The sequence below is a fragment of the Labrus bergylta genome, chromosome 2, assembly GCF_963930695.1.
Source record: "Labrus bergylta chromosome 2, fLabBer1.1, whole genome shotgun sequence".
Lineage (NCBI taxonomy): Eukaryota > Metazoa > Chordata > Actinopteri > Labriformes > Labridae > Labrus > Labrus bergylta.
Genome location: NC_089196.1, coordinates 29,171,167 through 29,188,479, shown reverse-complemented (window position 1 = coordinate 29,188,479; position 17,313 = coordinate 29,171,167). Strand labels below are relative to the sequence as shown.

The following is a 17,313-nucleotide window of genomic DNA, read 5'->3' as shown; positions in this document are numbered from 1 at the left end:
CAGCAGCTAGGTGCTGATGTAGCTGATTGATACTTTGACGGTTCAGGAGCTTGGCCAGCTCTGACCATCCTCTCTTGGAGTAATTATTTCTTCTCCCCTCTGATCGGAGGTAAAGGCTGCCAAAGGCCAAGAGCAACAGATACAAACTGTTGAATATTCCATGTGCAATTAATGCTCTTAAAGAGGACATATCATCCCCCTCCTCCACCTTTTCAAACAGTCCCCCTGTGGTCTAAATGAAACATCTGTGCTGTGCTTTGCTCAAAATATAACATGAATCAAGCACCAGAGGAGGTTTGTGACCCTGTATAAACCAGCTCTCTCAGAACGCTCCGTTTTGGTGTGTGTGTCTCTTTAAATGCAATGAGCCCGCCCCTGAGTTTTCCTGGTAGACATCACTCCTCTGTAGAGAGAATAAAAATGGCTGACCTGAGCAAAAGTTTTTTTCTAGGCTGGGGTCCATGGGTGGAGATACCAGGGGAGGGGAGGGGATTTTTGAAACAGAGCATTTTTCTCTGTGTTGTAAGACTTATGCAGACCACAAACAAAGGACTGGATGGATATATTTCACATGTTGTGGGTCAGTAGACACTCAGGTTACCCAAATATATGTTGAAAACACTGTGGAAGTGGATTTTTCAGAATATGTCCCCTTTAAACCATGACTGCACTTTCAAGCAGCACTATAGCACTTTATTTGTATTGCTCCTGTGCCATATCCGTAATTTTAAACAAACAGTGACATTTTTCTTTTTCTAGGTTGTATTCCATTGTTAGTTGTGTTTTTTTCCACTGCTATAAATACAATTTACCATTCAGGCACTATAAAGGTCTGAACTGAAATGAACTGGAGTTTTGAGAAAATATGTTGGTTTAACAGGGATGAGTGTTTGACTTGAATGCAGCTGTCGGGAGACTGAGTCCGGCTCCTCCCATGTTTGACTCTTTCCATTGGTTATTGTGATGCACAGCTGACTGTGTTTCAACTCACTTACTCATGTAAGCGAATGTGTGAAATGGTGATTCATCTTGTGACAGAGGCAGATTCTTCCAGTAAATATTGGGCTCAACATAAACGTAAAATCGTCGCCTAACAGCTGGCGAAAATGTACTTTTGAAGAGAGGCACTGCTTGTCAACAGGCAAGGTAGAAACTGCTTGGGGGCCCCGGGCCAGTAGGGGGCCCCAAGCAGTGGCTGAAAATGTGCAACTTTTGCAAAGACAGTAAACCTCCCTAAAGGGGCCCCATCTGACAGAACTCACTCTTATAATAGTAAATGACTGAATGACGATCATCTAGCTCTAAATATTGACAAGAGTCACTTTTATAAGTTCTGCTAAAGTTCCAGCAACAAGAAGATCAACTTTATTAACAAATCAGACCTAATTTGGTCTAAGTTGATCTTCGTACAACAAGTGTTGCTGGAACTTTTTGCCCTCTTTAAGCCTTTCACTCTTCATGGCTCTTGGTAGTTGGTGAAGTTGTGCCAGAAAATCCTCTGCTTCTTCAGAACTTCCACTAAAAAATGTGTTGGGTTTGGATCATTCAATTTTCTGCTTTGGGCCCCAACAGACTCCAAACTGCTTCTGATCAAGTTTTGAACATCTTTTCAACAGTGGCAATAGTTGCTTGAAAGGAGGGGGGGTTGCAGACCACTGGTTCACTAAAAGAAAATCAACGCAAGGCTTTTTAACCGACTTTTACTCTCGCACCTCTTCATGTAAAACCAAATTAACGGTAAAATCATGCAAAAAGTTGCATTACATTTAGTAGACACATTTCCTTATCTGGACATTAAACACAACAAAGCGAACAATATTAAATAAATAATGTTTATCTTTTAAAAAAGGCGCTTTTTTTCACAGCTTTATTGTTTGACACTTAGCGGGATGACACGCAGCGAGTGAAAGCACGGATGAGAGTGGTTTCGGTGAGAGAGGTTAAAATAACAGCAGCGCTGCAGGATTTAATTCACTCTAAATTTGTTTCAGGCTTTGTTGCCATAGTGATAGCAGCGTGTGTGTTGAACTTCCGCCGGGCTGTCGTGCTGCTGGTCATCTCCGTGGCAACCGTGTTTTTCCTGGCCTGGGATTGGACAATGGAACGCTACGGCGACAGGGTCTGGGAGGAGCTTCGTCCCGTCAGAGAGCTTTTTAGCAGAAACTGGTGTTGGATCAAATGGTGAGAAATGACACTCTGTTCAAATCATGTTGCAGTTTGAGGAGGGGGAGGGGGGACTTTTTTCACCGCAATGAAAATAAAATGAACAAAGCAAACCATTTGAAAAGAATCTGTAACTAATGCTCATGATGTGTGAGACACATCAGACACGTTGGAGGTTTCTCCGTCTCCTCCGATGGGGGAAATTGATCATTTGTGAAATCAGCATGGGCGCTGAATTCAAACAGAGCAGAATAAAAAAAAAAACAAGAGCAGGTAATGGCAAAGTGGAAAACGGACTGCTGCACGCTATAGAGCAAATAAAGTAGGGTAATGACACCAGCTCTGGAAGACTTCAGTGGCAGATACCTGTGTAGGAAATAAGTGAAGTTGACTATGGACTCTAAGAAATGCAACAATGAGGCAAAAATGTTTAGATGATTGTTTTTGTTTCTTCATCTGATGCTTTTTTTTTTAATAATTTATGTTTTATGGATTGTTGCTACATGGATAAAGTCCGTCCGTAAGCCTGACTGCATTTGGCAGGATTTTAAAAAAAAAAGGAAGAAATAAAGGAATAGGGAAGTTTTCAAGATATACCTTTTTAAATTTGATTTTAGAATTGGCTCATTTCATTATTCTAATATCTAATGGATCATAGATCAATCCATAGAAAATGTTGACCTCCCCCCCCCCCCCCCCCCCCCCCCGAAAAAGTAATGTAGCGTCTTTCAGTTCATTATTTTCACATCTCACCTGCCCCTTTACAGTTTTCACGTCTAACAGTTTAGGGTGAGCTTAATGCCCCAAGCAGCAACCTCTGGGGTTGAAATATGAAGCCAAATACAGAAAATGTAAAATCCTGCAGTTCCTCAAGTGACCACTGGAGGCTGGCTGCAGAAGCCTCGGAAGTCACTTACACACCCATTCAAAAATGCCCGTTCTTCCAGCAGAAATAAACATGTTTACAGCCTGGTTCCACAAACAGATCTGGTCTGATTAGCTCATGTCTTTATCGGTTCACACTGTACAGGCGGTGACATTTTTTATAACTCATCCCTTTTGATTTATAAAGGATACAAGTTTTATATAATAATGGACGTGGCCGATCTGACTGATAGGTGGGCGTGATGTAGCTGTTTGTCAGGAGGCTTTAGACCTGCATCAGCTCCAGTTCTTAGCGTGGTTCACCCGTGTTTTTATCGAGTCTGGATGGTTACCCCCTGATACCGCCCCAAAATCCTTAACTATCTATGCTCCTTGTTAGAGGCAAATCAACTATTTGGGCGGTGTTGCAACAGGCTGCATGATATGCATCTCAATCTGTTGCATTTCCTTTCGTTAGTATAGGCTACTTCAAATTTTTAACTTTGGACAAGCATCTTCTCTTTGAGTCCTGAAAAACTGATGCTCTCTCTCTCTCTCTCTCTCTCTCTCTCTCTCTCTCTCTCTCTCTCTCTCTCTCTCTCTCTCTCTGCAGGGTAATGTGTGTGTCGCTGCTGGTCGCCGTGGTGTTCTGGTTAGCACTGGACACAGCGCAGCAGGGGAACAGACAGATTGTGTCTTTCTTTGGTTTGCTGCTCTTAATCTTCCTAATGGTGCTGTTTTCCAAACACCCGTTTCGGGTAATTGATCAACACACACACAAACACACAAACAAACACACACACACACCTGATGAGTAACTTTTTGATCAGAAGTGTGTGGGTTTGATTATTGTACGTGTTTGTTGCAGTGGTCTTGGCAGACTCTTCTTTGTGGTGTCGGGCTGCAGTTTGTGTTTGGTCTGCTCAGCCTCAGGACCACGTCTGGTTTAGAGGCACTGCAGTGGCTCGGAAATCTAGTAGAGGTACACACACACAAACACGATATGATTCTCATGTTTCCTTCTTCTGTTTGTTTCACTTTTTTCTTTTTGTTTTCTTTTTGGTCTCCTTAGTTCATTTGTGTTTTTCTTGGTCATCCAACTTTCTTCTTGACCTTGTTGTCTTGCTTCCTTGGTTCATCACCTTTCATCATTTCCTTTCTTTTTTGTTTCTTTCCATCAAATTGTGTCTTTTGCTTGTAACCTTGTTTGCAACCCCGTTTCTTGAGACCATTCTCCTCCTTAATCTTTTTTTCATTGCCTTATTTCCTCATTTCCTGTGTGTGTGTGTGTGTGTGTGTGTGTGTGTGTGTGTGTGTGTGTGTGTGTGTGTGTGTGTCCTTTTGTTTTTAGTACAGCGAGCCCTTTACCTTCCCAAATCCCCAATTCATTTTGCTTCCATATTTATATAAAGTACCTAACCTGAGTCGGTTACCTTGTTGAATTGTCCTTTCTTTGTTTCATTCATTTGCATCCTGTCACTGTTTCCCTTTCCTCTGTCATTAAAGATTGATGCTTCAGTTTTCACCTTACTAAAGAGTTGAGTTAATTGACGTTATAAAAAAAGGTGTAAAATTCCATGTTTGACATGTGAGGCTCCTGCAGCGCTGTTTGCGACCAATTAGCAGAGCAGAGGAGCGGTTAGAGGAAATATATCTAACACTAAGACAAGAGTCATTGACCTTTCCATTAACGTGATTCTCTGCTTCAAACTGACACAAGAGTCTTTTCTGCTGTGAACTGTAATGACCCGAGGGAGCCAATATGTGCAGCTCAGATTTAGCTCCAAATGTGCAAAACGTCAGGTTCTGTATGGGGGATTTTGGCTTCACTTTGACAACGGGATGTGGTGGAGACGCCTTGTCCATCTTTATAGACAGTCAATGGCACATTCACAGATACTTCTCATGAATCTCAACTTAACCTATAAAGTGTAACCTATTAAACAAATAATAATAATAATGAAAAAAAAATTCTGACTTTTAGTTGACCTTGAATTCTCTCTCTTTAGGGTTTTATGTCATTCACCGATGTTGGGTCTAAGTTTGCGTTTGGTGCCAGTTACATGGACCATTCCTTCATCTTTAAGGTACCACACGCACGCACGCACACACACACACGCACGCACGCACGCACGCACGCACACACACACACACACACACACACACACACACACACACACACACACACACCTCTGAACAATGTCAGTATAGTGTAAAAAGTTATTAAGTTTCTGATATTCCATTTTAACATTTAAAACATATAAAAACATAATGAGACTTAAAATCAGTACACTATTGGTCCTCTTATTGTTCTCAATAATACTTGTGATAATGATAATTCAAATGAACTCTTTCAGGTGATGCCAATATTGGTATTTATGAGCTCGGTCATCTCCATCCTCTACCACATCGGCTTCATGCCCTGGCTGGTACGAAAGGTAAGGAAGAGGGAGGACAACGTTCAAAGACTTGATGTACAACGTTTTATTTCATTTTCAGAAAAGAAACTGTTCAGAGCTCCTGTGAGGAGTTTTATGTTGTTATGAAACAAACTTTAAAAGTGATGTATAAATATGACCTACGAAAGCAAACACTATAACCATCAGTGAAAAAGACACGACTGTTCCTGAAACTCAACTCAAAGCAACAGAAAATATGAATGTAAACTCGAACATGTCATATCTTTTTTTTTAAGTAAATTTTTCTGCCGTAATCATCTTTTTTCCCCCAGATTGGATTCATAATGCAGGTTACCATGGGAACATCACCAGCAGAGTCAATGGCTGCTGCCGGAAATATTTTCTTGGGACAGGTAAACAAAAAAGTCAAAACTAAGAGTGGGACAAAATATCTTTACAACATATATCCTCATCCTGACTCGTAGGAGACAAATGTCAAATTGCTGGCACTAATTATCAAGATAGTGTGCGTAAGTTGTTGGAAAAGGGTCTGTGTTCTTACGTCAGGTATGTGTTTCTGGTAATGGAGTGAGATGCATTTCAAGCCCTAAACTAAAGCCCCGCTCTGTGTTTATTTACGGTCTAGTTTTTGGCCAGCATTGCCGTGCGTGTTGACTCCGCCCGTGTTGTAAACAAACACTGCTGTCATTACACGTCTCCAGAAGTTGCTCCTCCACTCTCCCCCTCGCTGTGTGACAGATTAAACTCCTCCTATTTCACATCTGTGGTTTTAGATGTCTGCACTTTGGTTTACTTTTATCTTACTTTTTTCTTCTTTTCTTGTAAGTACTGTAATATCAGCCGAAAATAACTGTCCATAAACAGTCTGCAGGAGGACAGTCAGACATGACCCGTTGAAGAGAGGGACAGACTTGTGCAGTAAGAACAGTTATTCCAACCTGGAATATACATTGGATCAAGTGCAGTGTTTCCCCTACCATTATATTAGGGGGGTGGCCTTTCCTTGATTTACGATAGAGTCGAAAATCAGGGAAAGAAGTCATTTAAGGATACCTTTCCGATAGAACAGGACAGATTTCATTAAAAGTAACACATGAACACCAAGATTCCTTAAAGTGTTTGTGTGGGTGTCCGTCTGCCCGCACCCCCAACCCCCCCAAAGCTGTAAACCTAGGGGAAACACTGAAGTGTATACATAGACGTTGATCAGAAAAACAACTGGCATAAGTCATCACTCTCCTTTTGGAAATACATTTATTTCTGAATGAGCCAGCTCAGATCAGTCTGTTCAGATTGAGGTGTTTACATGAAGCATTTTCTGATCAGGCTTTTATTGTGTCCATGTAAACATAGATATGGATGACAACAGCATCAATTAGGGCAGAAGTCGTGGTCTGTGTTTCTTGAATCATATCGAGAGTTACCCTCAGACTCCCACCTCAAATAAAAACCATAAAGATCCGTAAATTCACTCACAAATCATTTGTCAAGCGCTTGTCCTTCTGTCCTTCTCTTCTGTTCCAGACAGAGTCACCTCTCTTGATCCGTCCCTACATCAGTGGGTTAACTCTCTCCGAGATCCATGCTGTGATGACAGGAGGCTTTGCCAGCATCGCGGGTACCATCTTAGGAGCCTACATCTCTTTCGGGGTGAGGCAGGGGAGGAAGGGGATGAGAAAGTAATTACAAATTCACCAGAATATATTATGATTTTTAATTTAATGAACAACCCATTATTTTTTATTAAATTGTATATGATACATGTGATAAAAAAGTTGATTCTTCTGTAAGATCCAAAAGTCACCGTAGTAAGAGTTAGTTTGATAAAATGCTGTTTATAATTCATCATTTTAAGTTTTAGAAGACTTTGAATTTATGATTTAGTGTCAACATCGACCTCATGGACTCTTGGCTGTCCTTGACACTGCACCTTTAAGTGCCTCATGATGATTGGAGAATTATTGATTGCTAGTTGTATGTTTTTGTTTTTTTACGTTTGAGGTTGAGGCAACTCACTTGTTGACGGCGTCAGTGATGTCTGCTCCAGCCTCCCTCGCCATTGCAAAGACCTTCTGGCCTGAAACAGAGCCACCCCGCGTAACGACGAGTCATGACTTAAAAATGGAACAAGGGTAGGACAACACATCACATGCAAAGATGTCAACACAACACACACATACATAATTTAAAGGTCACATATTGAACTCCTTTTCAGCAAGTTTAAATAAGTCTCATAGGTCGCCAAAACGTGTCTGTGAAGTTTCTTGTTCTAAATCCACTCTGATCCTGTATTTGATCATGCCTATAAACACCTCTATTTCAGCCCTGATCAGAACAGACTGTTTCTGTGTCTGTACCTTTAAATATTTAAATGAGCTGTGTCTGACCACGCCCCCTCTCTGGAAGTGCTCGGGTGTTTTTGGCTTTCTCGCTCCATGTCCTATTGTTTACGGTGAGAAGGCAGACTCAGAGGGCAGAACAAACACCTAGCTGTGGGAGTGTCACCCACCAGGGGGAGGGGCTACTGCCCTTTGTGATGTCATGAAGGGAAAATCGCCAAACTGCCTGTTTGAGCATACATTTTCTGAAAAGTGGAGCAGGCAGGGTTTTTTTTAGACAGACAAGGGACACATATTAGAGTTAGAGAAACATGGTGAAGTGTTTTTTACATAATATGTGACCTTGTGACATAACTATTGATTGTGTAATGCCTTTGAATTATCCTTAAGTATGTCTGCTAAATTTAAGTTAGTCCTTTTCCTTTTTGATTTATCTGAAGGTTTACTTGTCTCCAAAGCTACTGTGATGAGCATTGAAAGCTAGCTACATTAAAGGAAAATAATTTATTAGTTTGTTATAATAGATTAAGAAATAAACTTTGTTTTGAAATATTTTTGTAGAGGGACAGTGTAATGTTGTCATGACTGTGTAAAAACCATTTGAAACAGCTATGAAGCTGTCCATGAGCTTTAAGCGCACTTGTAGAAAAGTCACATTTTGCACGAGAATTGAAATTGAAAATGGATTGTAGCAGTGCGTACACACGTCACCTTGGGGAATAGCAATGATGAAAAGGGAAATACTTACACACTGATTTTAAACCACAGATTTATTTAAACATAAATTGTAAAAACATTTTCTTCACAAAAACCTGACCAGGTTGACCAAGCTGCCACATACACCACATTAAAAAGTCCAATATAAGTACAAAAAGATGTACCTGGCAGTGATAATAAACGTTATTGGTCAACTTTGGCACTCATTCAAAGAAAATAACTTTTGGTTGTTGTCATTGAGCTGGGATGAAGAGTACCACAACACCAATCACTTTTTCATCTACACCAGTATGCTGATGACACTGTGCACTTTCAAATAAAATGATGTTGGTCACAAGATTGAGTTTTAAATTAACGTTCAAATGCTGCTTCTGTCTCCTCAGAGAGAGTACAAACCTGTTAGAAGCGGCATCCCAGGGTGCAACTTGTGCTGTGGGTTTAGTGGCCAACATTGTCGTCAACATCATCGCCTTCATGGCACTGTTGGCTTTTTTAGACTCCTCCCTCTCCTGGCTGGGTGGGATGTTGGACTACCCACAACTCAGCTTCTCGGTGATTACTGCATGCTGACACGAAAACAATACACTGTAAGACAAACTGACCAATCTACTATTCTGTTGGCTGGATTGATCAGCTACTACAAAAAGTTATGATGGGGTTATATTTTAAAATACTGATAAAACAATGTCTGGTATTGTGTTCCACATATCGCATGGTCATATTGTGCGTTTCATATCATAATGTATCCTGTCTTATCATGAGTTACTGTGCAAATCCTAACCATAGTATCCAACCACTGACTAACTAACATTACAGTTTGATGGTGTTACACTTCACGATATGATAGGAAAGGCCTTATTTCCTATCTGTTGATGTTAGCATGCTAAGGGGAATGTTAGCTAGGAATTAGTTTAATGCTAATGTTAGCTTTCGCGAATAAACTGATTTTGCAAGTTCATAAATATATGCTACCAGCAGCTACATAACCATTGCGGAAGTCCAAAATATTACTTATAGTTATAGCTATTAGTGAACTTTCCCTATCATACGGTGTAACACTGTCAAACTGTAATATAGGTTTGGGTCTAATGCTAATGTTAGCTGTGGTTAAACAGTCACTTTTGGGTTACCTAACAGGTTGTATTTACTTTAAAAATATTGCCTAATGTTGCATCGAAATGTCTCTTTCAGTTGTCTTTTCAGTTGGTGATCAACCTGGAAGTCTTGTCAGATTATTTTATAAGTCTTATACTACTGGAACACAGCGATGCAACATACCTGAACTGACTCCTGCTTCTTGTCTCTCCTTCAGCTCATCTGTTCCTACATGTTTATGCCTCTGTCCTTCATGCTGGGTGTTTCCTGGGAGGACAGTTTTATCGTTGCTGAGCTGATTGGTCTAAAGACATTCATCAATGAGTTTGTGGCCTTTCAGAAGCTGTCCGAGTTTATTCAGAGGCGGAAAGCAGGAGGGCCAGAATACGTGAACAACGTAAAGCAGTATATTTCTGTGAGTCCAAATGTTAAACTACCTATGAACACAAGTATGAGTTGTAATATGCTGCTTTAGTAGGCGACCTTTAAAGTCATGCTGGTCTATGTGATACAGATAGGTTATGGTACAGAACTTAAAACAGCCAATTATCAACTTAAATTGTTAGCTTAGCTTCTTTTGGCAAAAGGAGGCTTATAATAAGGTTGTTATGAAATACTCATGATATCATACGTATAACAATATTGGGTTTATGATAAAATAAGATTTTCTTGATATCATTTTTTATTTTACTTTATGAGTATGGGTAAAAGCTTTCAACTTCGAGGCTGTATAGAAAGTAATTAAACTGTGTTTTTTTTATTATAAAAGTGACACTGATAATATCGTACAAAAAAACCCTTTTCAAACATTTTATTTTAAATAAAGAAGAATTTTAAACGAATCCCAAATCAATTAAATACATTATTAGCACAACTTAGGAAAATCTCAGAGTTGTAGCCTGTTTTTCTGGTATAGAACAGAAAGCTTTTGCAAGACACTGAATTTTCTTAAATCTTCTTTTATCACGTTTAAAAGTTGGGTAATTACAACCGCGTGTTAATCATCAGCCTGAAAACTTAAAACAGGAATGCACTCCGTAATCTCTATGGCTCGCTTGCACTCGTTAAAGCAAGCAGGGTTATAAATCCACTTCCCAGCTTCTAGACATGTCCCTGTTTTACGCTCTGCATCACGTTGGTTTTGCTATTTGTGTCATTCATCAGTTTCAGTTTTTGTCTTGTACATTATCCGTTCATCTCGTGTCTACACCCGCGCTTTGAAACAAGACGCTTTCTTTCTAAACCTCAACATTTTAAACCATCTCCGCTGCTTCTGTACGGCTCCCTTTTTCAACAACTGCCATTGAACAACAGAAGCCAAACACAGATAGCGCCCTCTGTGGGTTAAGATAGAGTATTGCAGTATACTTTTTGTCATGTCGATTTGAATTGTCTCGTATTTGTATCAATTATTTATTGTGTTGTGAGGTATCTTGACATCCCTACTTATAATTATTGAAAATGTGTTTTTCCATTCAGCAGCTGCATATGAGATACATTATGATAATTTTATGCTAACTTTATGATTCTCTTCCTTCAGGTCCACTCTGAAACCATTGCTACCTATGCTCTGTGTGGATTTTCCAACTTTGCCTCCCTGGGGATGGCCATTGGAGCGATGTGTGAGTGCCACTTCATGAGCTGATAGCTTTCTGAGCACAGACGAACAGGAACATTACAGTTTGTAGAATTGCTGGCTGATGTCGTAAGCACTAATCTTCTGCAACTCTGATTGGGTATTAATTATATTTTTCGTGTTAAATGACCCTATAAGTAAAAATTGGTCATAAAAAAGCACACAGCAAGAAATCTATGAGGTACACATGCTATTGAATGAAGAGGATGAAAATATTTTTTCTGGCTGGCATGAGTGGGAGTAGGTGTAAAATCCATCTGTTACGTTTAATCCAGTTACAACGTGTGGGCTAATGAGATGCTTAAGTGTATTTCCTTTAGTCTGTGGCTGCTCTAGGCTGGGAAACAAAAGTACACACACACACACACACACATATATATATATATATATATATATACACACACACATACACACACACACACACACACACACACACACACACACACACACACACACTAGGGCCCGACCAATTTGGAATCTTTGGGTCAGATACTGATATTGATATTAAGGAGATAAAAAATTTGACACCGATATATCGGCCGATATCTTTCTGAGATCTATCTTTGATCTGTAGAGACAAAATATACACACTTATTGCATTGATCCCTAGAATAGCAGTTATCAAACTCTTGTGGGAAAGATATATAACGAAGACAAGATGGGTACTCAACTGGAAAGTAACTACGCATGTACGTTCATCACTGCTTGACACTCTGGAGAGTGATTAAGGCTGTTGTAATCCATATAGCGCCCTCTGCTGGTGAAAGAGAACTGCTATCGTAAAACAATGAAACTCAAAATGGTGAATAAATCTAGTAATATCAGCGCATATCTGTGATAAAAGTAGCCAATATCAATAGTCACTTGATATGCTAATATCGGCCGATATTATCGGCTGGTCGATTTATCGGTCAGGCTCTATAATAAACATAAAGTATATATATATAATATTATCCCTCTGGATTCTCATTACAGCAAATTCACATACTTAAACAACGACCTCATAACAACTGTCACCTAAAATGACTGACTGAAAGTGTGAATGTGTGTTTTTGCTCGTATCAGAAAAAGTGTGGCACTCTAATTGACCTTGTTGAACTAAAGCCTTCCCAGCTGAACAAAGACGTAAAAGTTTCTGCACCAAAAAAACCACACAAATCTGAGATTATAAGGCACGCTTTGAAAATTGTAGGTAAACAACAATTTCAAAAAGAGGGTAGCTTTTAAAAAAACTCAATAGTGGTGATTTTGGCTTCTTTCATACAGAATAAATTCTTCAGTCACAAGTTAAAAATCAACAAGTGACCATGTCCTTGACATATTCAATGAAGAGGTCATCCTTCAGGAATGCACTTTCAAAATAAATGATTTTTGTTGCGCACAACAATCTGGATAATTTGCAAAAAATTCCACAAATATCCGTTTTGAAATAAACTGAAAATGTCGATTATGGAGTTCAATAAAACCTCCACACATAATGTAGCCTGATGATGCAGACAAAGACAGAGAAGCAGCTAGGGTAGTAAAATATAAGATTATACTTTTATCACATTCTTTTTAGATATTTTTAATATTCCTAACTTTTATTCATTCAATTTCCAGCGTCACTGGCTCCAGAGAGACGTGCCGACATCTCCAGTTGTGGTTTCAGAGCTCTGATCGCAGGAAGTGTTTCCTGTTTCATGACAGCTTGTATTGCAGGTGACTCTTTACTCTTCAATAATTGATTAATGAACGTCTGTCTGTGTTTTATTTGATTTCAGTTTAAAGCTCCTGTGAGGAATTTTCTTTTGGCTGGGAATGAAACAAACTGAAATGAATATGGATGCCTCTTTATGACCTGCAAAGGACAACAAACACAGAGAAGATTCATTTTCTCTGCATTGTTGTTTTATATTTCTGTCAACACTACCACGGGTGTAGGTGCCAGAATAGCATATTTTAAACGTTTACATCCATTGAAGGTTGCACATGAATCGTCATGATTTGTCCGTAGGGCCAAAATCGACACAACAAAGACTTCTCAGAAGCTTTAACGTACATCTAAATACTGTTTTTTTTAGTAAAGAAATGAACCGAACGTTGTGTAATATCTGTAAAACAAATCTAAGTAATGTGCTTGTTCTTTGTAGGATGTCAATGCACTGTGGTTTTTCATTAATGGATGCATTCAGAACATCCTTCATCATGTAACAGCGTGTAATGACCGTCATTATGAAGAAACTGAAACCAGACCTTCACCCTGGTTTTCTAGGTGTGCTGTACATTCCTGATCTTCAGTGCCCACATTTCCTGAGCACAGAGTTCAACGAAACCAACGTGACCCTGAGCTCACAACTTGTCACCTGCTGCGAACAGCTATATAACAGGTGAGTTATTATGACAGTGCGGACCTGTGAGGTATTGTAACGAGCTGATGTGTGGCTCCTGTTTCTTACTGTAGAATGTCTGTGTTTCATTCTGGATACTTCACCTACAGCTTCTTAGATATTCTCTGTACTATAAAACAGCTTGTTAGAATGAAAACAGCGAGATGAGGAAAGACGTTCTGTGATTCATCGAGTTTGTTTCTTCCGCAGTGTGACGGTGTATGAGCCGCTGAACGTGACAATTGGAGGAGGATTCAGTGACAGCAGTCTGCAGGGCTGCTGCACACTTTCACCCCCGACACACTTCTTTAACTGCAGCCTGGTGCTGTGAGTCACTGAACAAAAAAAACACACACACCTCAATGGAGCCACTGTGATTTGTTTAAACAACTCTCCTATGTTCTGTATGGTGTTTTAATGCCTTTTAAGTTTTACTTTTTTTTTATATTTATATATATATCTTATAGGGATAACAGCTCAAAAATTTCCAACAGTTATCAAAGCCAGAGAAATCTGTAATTTTAAAGAGGTAATGGGACGTGTCTCTAGAGCCTCCATGACAGACATAACATGTGTATCGTTGCCGTGGAAACACAGGATGTTATGTCAAACATCGCCACATAAGGAAGAGGGAATTGCTGCTGAAAGCTGCAGTATGTGCTGCTGTGTTAAAATCGTTATTACAAAGGTCGGTTTTGCCGGTTCATCTTTACTACGGTCAACGCAGATTTTGTTTTTGGCAGAGGGTAGCAGAGAGAACTCCCGTGATTCCCTGCTAGCATCAATGCCATCTTTTGTTATTGTATTGATTGAGAGCCCCCTGGTGGTGGAATCTACAAACTGAGTATTTAAAGCTTTGGTTTTTGGCGCCCTCTGTGGACAAAGCAGGACCTCTAATCGCTTTGGAGATTCTGTCCTGTACATGTACAAGTAGTGTTTGCCTGTTTTTTACAAAGAAATGGAGGAGATAACAGCGTTTTTTTCATACAAGGAAAGAGAGGGTTAACTATGACTCCACATACAGCCTGATTTTTATCTCATGAATGAATGTCTGAGTCTTGAACAAATCTCTCCCTACCTGTATCGTTGCTTTTACTTATTTTCCTGTTCTGTATGAGAATAACTCTGGCAGGGAGTGACTTATTTTAAGTCACTAAGAAACAATGAGATGTTTGCTAAATGTTATAAAAAATGTATTTTATAAAAAAGAGAAGAAAACGGGTGAAATATCTGTGGCTACATATTTGATAGAAACAAAAGCTACTCTGACTGTCCTCTCTGACTGGACTGATTATAACAGTATTAAGTGAAAGCAGTTTATTAGTCATCCATCGGATGTCACTGTTGTCTTCTTTTTCTACTCTGCAGCACAAATCAAAGCGCACACTGGATTCATTATGCCACCAGTCAGTCAAACTGGCCTGGTTGGCAGACCAATTGTCCGCATGTCTGGCTCATTAATAAGGACAAAAAAGTGATCCAACCAGACTGCGCGGTGGATTAAGAGGAGGGTATCGAGGGTGGGGGGCAAATGACAGTCTTTTCATTAAATCGAGCACAAGCTAAAGGTCAGATGGCTCCCTTCTGGGCGGGCGGGAGGTGTGTTCACATGTGTGAATTTCACACACCCACAGAGAGGGAACATTAGACTCAGCCATCAGACGCTGTCACATATTTTAAGGGTCTGTGTCACCATGTGTGCCCCATCAAAAAATAAGAAAAATCACAGTGAGCTCATTTTCATGTTAGGCAGATTGTCCGGGGGGGAAATAACATGGAGCAAGAAGCATGTCTTTCGGAATTTGTAGCATGATTTTGATTGTTTCTCTGTGTCAAGACCAAATCTAAAACTAGAGTAGGGCTGGGCAGCATATCAAGTTTTTAAGAAATATCAATATATATTTTAAACAAAATATAAAGTGAGACAATATTGTATAAATCAATATAGTTCAAAATAATAATAATTTTTTCTTTTCTTTTTCACAAACAGGTCGTTCATTTTTGTGTTGTTTTTCTTGTACATGTTGAGATTGTGCAGCAGGCTGTTTATAAAAGTGCCTATGTGACATTTTGAAATGTGGATTTGAGTAAGAACAGACTTTGTTTTTGTTTTTTCTTTATAGAAAGAAATATCAAGCTATATAACCTGTATCCCCATTCAGCTGAAAAATATCAAGATTTGATTTTTGGTCTGTATCGCCCATCCCTAGTATGGGAGATACAATCTTTGTATATTTTCAAAAACTCAATCTATAGTAGGTGGTAGGGTTCCTGTTCCTGGACCTAGTTTTTTAAATCAAGTAAATATGGAAATTTGCTTTTCAGTTTTAGTTTTTTCTCCTCTTGCCTAACAGAGCTGGACTGTGTTCACTTTAAAACAATTTGATTTATTGTGTTGTGATGTCAGACAAACATCTGCTGTTTGGCCAACAGAAACGCATTCAATATGTTTTTTTTTTTGCTGTTGTTTTACAAAATGAGGATGTTCACTTTTAAATGAATAAATCAATACTAAAAACTTGCAGTAAACCATTTCCATCACAACATTACAATAATTGTCAGTTTTAAATAATGTGCCTGTTTATATAAAATGTGATTTCCTCTTGTTAGTTAGCAAATGTCTTCTGCAGCCCCATAAATACAACATAATGGACATATGAAATTCTCGGAAAATATCTTGTGTATTCAGGTGTAGTATATATTAATTTATTTGAAATAGTCAAATCTTAGTGTTATGCAAATTTACTTTAGAGAAAAAAACATATAATAAAATATTAATCTTAGAAAAGAGTCAGTAAGATTTGTAAAAACTGTTGTGTGAAAGATAGTTTGTTAAACACAACATCTTTTGGGTACATTATATTGAATTATAGATATTTGGCTTTGAGGTTTTGATCAACATCAGAGTGCTTACAGGAGCAACTGATCCAGAGACGACGCCTTCTCACTTGCTTTATACAAAGCTTATTAAGCAGCTGAATACTGCGTGGTAGAAACGATGTAATGTTTCTTTTAGTTCTCATCATTCTGCATTCAGAGGCATTCTGTACCTGTGCCCTGAATTCAAGAGTTCATACTCTGACCAAAGGGAGTGCATATACAGTATGTACCCGACTCTATCTGTGGATTAAGAACTTTTACCACCAACAGACCTCAGCATGTCAGGCCAGGAAACAACATCCTCTCCACCATCATTCCCGACACTGGAGTACCCCAAGGCTGAGTCCTCATGCCCCTCCTCTACTGCCTTTACACACAGGCATGCACCCACCGGCAGCTCCAACACCTACTAAACATTTGCAAATGACACAACCATCATTGGTCTAATTTCAAACAATAATGAGGCAGCTTACAGGGAGGATGTACAAACTTTCTCCAAATTATTATCTTTACATTATATATGCTTCCTCTGGGTAATATTATGAAGAAACACTCCACACTTTTTATTGCTATGCAGATGATACTAAGCTATACGTATCAATAAGGCCTGATGACACCAATCAGTTGTGAAAACTAGATGCAGGCCTCAAGGAAATTAGGTTCTGAATGACCAGAAATGTTTTGCTTAATTCAGACAAGACTGAGGTTATGTTCTTGACCCTCAAAACCTCAGAGAGAATTTTTTCTAGTGATATAACTGTCCTGTCAGCCTGGCATCCCGCACCACTGTTAGGAATCTATGAGTTCTATTCGATTAAGATATGTCCTTT

At 39.2% G+C, this 17,313-nt stretch overlaps 1 protein-coding gene across 1 annotated transcript in view; it reads left to right on the top strand.

Annotated features, from left to right (window-relative positions):
• Window positions 1-16,104, top strand: part of LOC109990982 (solute carrier family 28 member 3) — an 18,306-nt gene extending 2,202 nt beyond the window's left edge. The window contains exons 4-17 of the mRNA XM_029279214.2: window positions 1,992-2,181; window positions 3,641-3,785; window positions 3,896-4,009; window positions 5,037-5,114; window positions 5,385-5,465; window positions 5,759-5,839; window positions 6,972-7,097; window positions 7,449-7,579; window positions 8,887-9,055; window positions 9,816-10,013; window positions 11,139-11,220; window positions 12,837-12,935; window positions 13,489-13,603; window positions 13,814-16,104. Of these exons, the coding sequence (XP_029135047.2) occupies window positions 1,992-2,181; window positions 3,641-3,785; window positions 3,896-4,009; window positions 5,037-5,114; window positions 5,385-5,465; window positions 5,759-5,839; window positions 6,972-7,097; window positions 7,449-7,579; window positions 8,887-9,055; window positions 9,816-10,013; window positions 11,139-11,220; window positions 12,837-12,935; window positions 13,489-13,603; window positions 13,814-13,934 (1,730 nt within the window). The 3' untranslated portion in view covers window positions 13,935-16,104. The remainder of the gene's footprint in view (window positions 1-1,991; window positions 2,182-3,640; window positions 3,786-3,895; window positions 4,010-5,036; window positions 5,115-5,384; window positions 5,466-5,758; window positions 5,840-6,971; window positions 7,098-7,448; window positions 7,580-8,886; window positions 9,056-9,815; window positions 10,014-11,138; window positions 11,221-12,836; window positions 12,936-13,488; window positions 13,604-13,813) is intronic.
• Window positions 16,105-17,313: the final 1,209 nt, after the last annotated feature.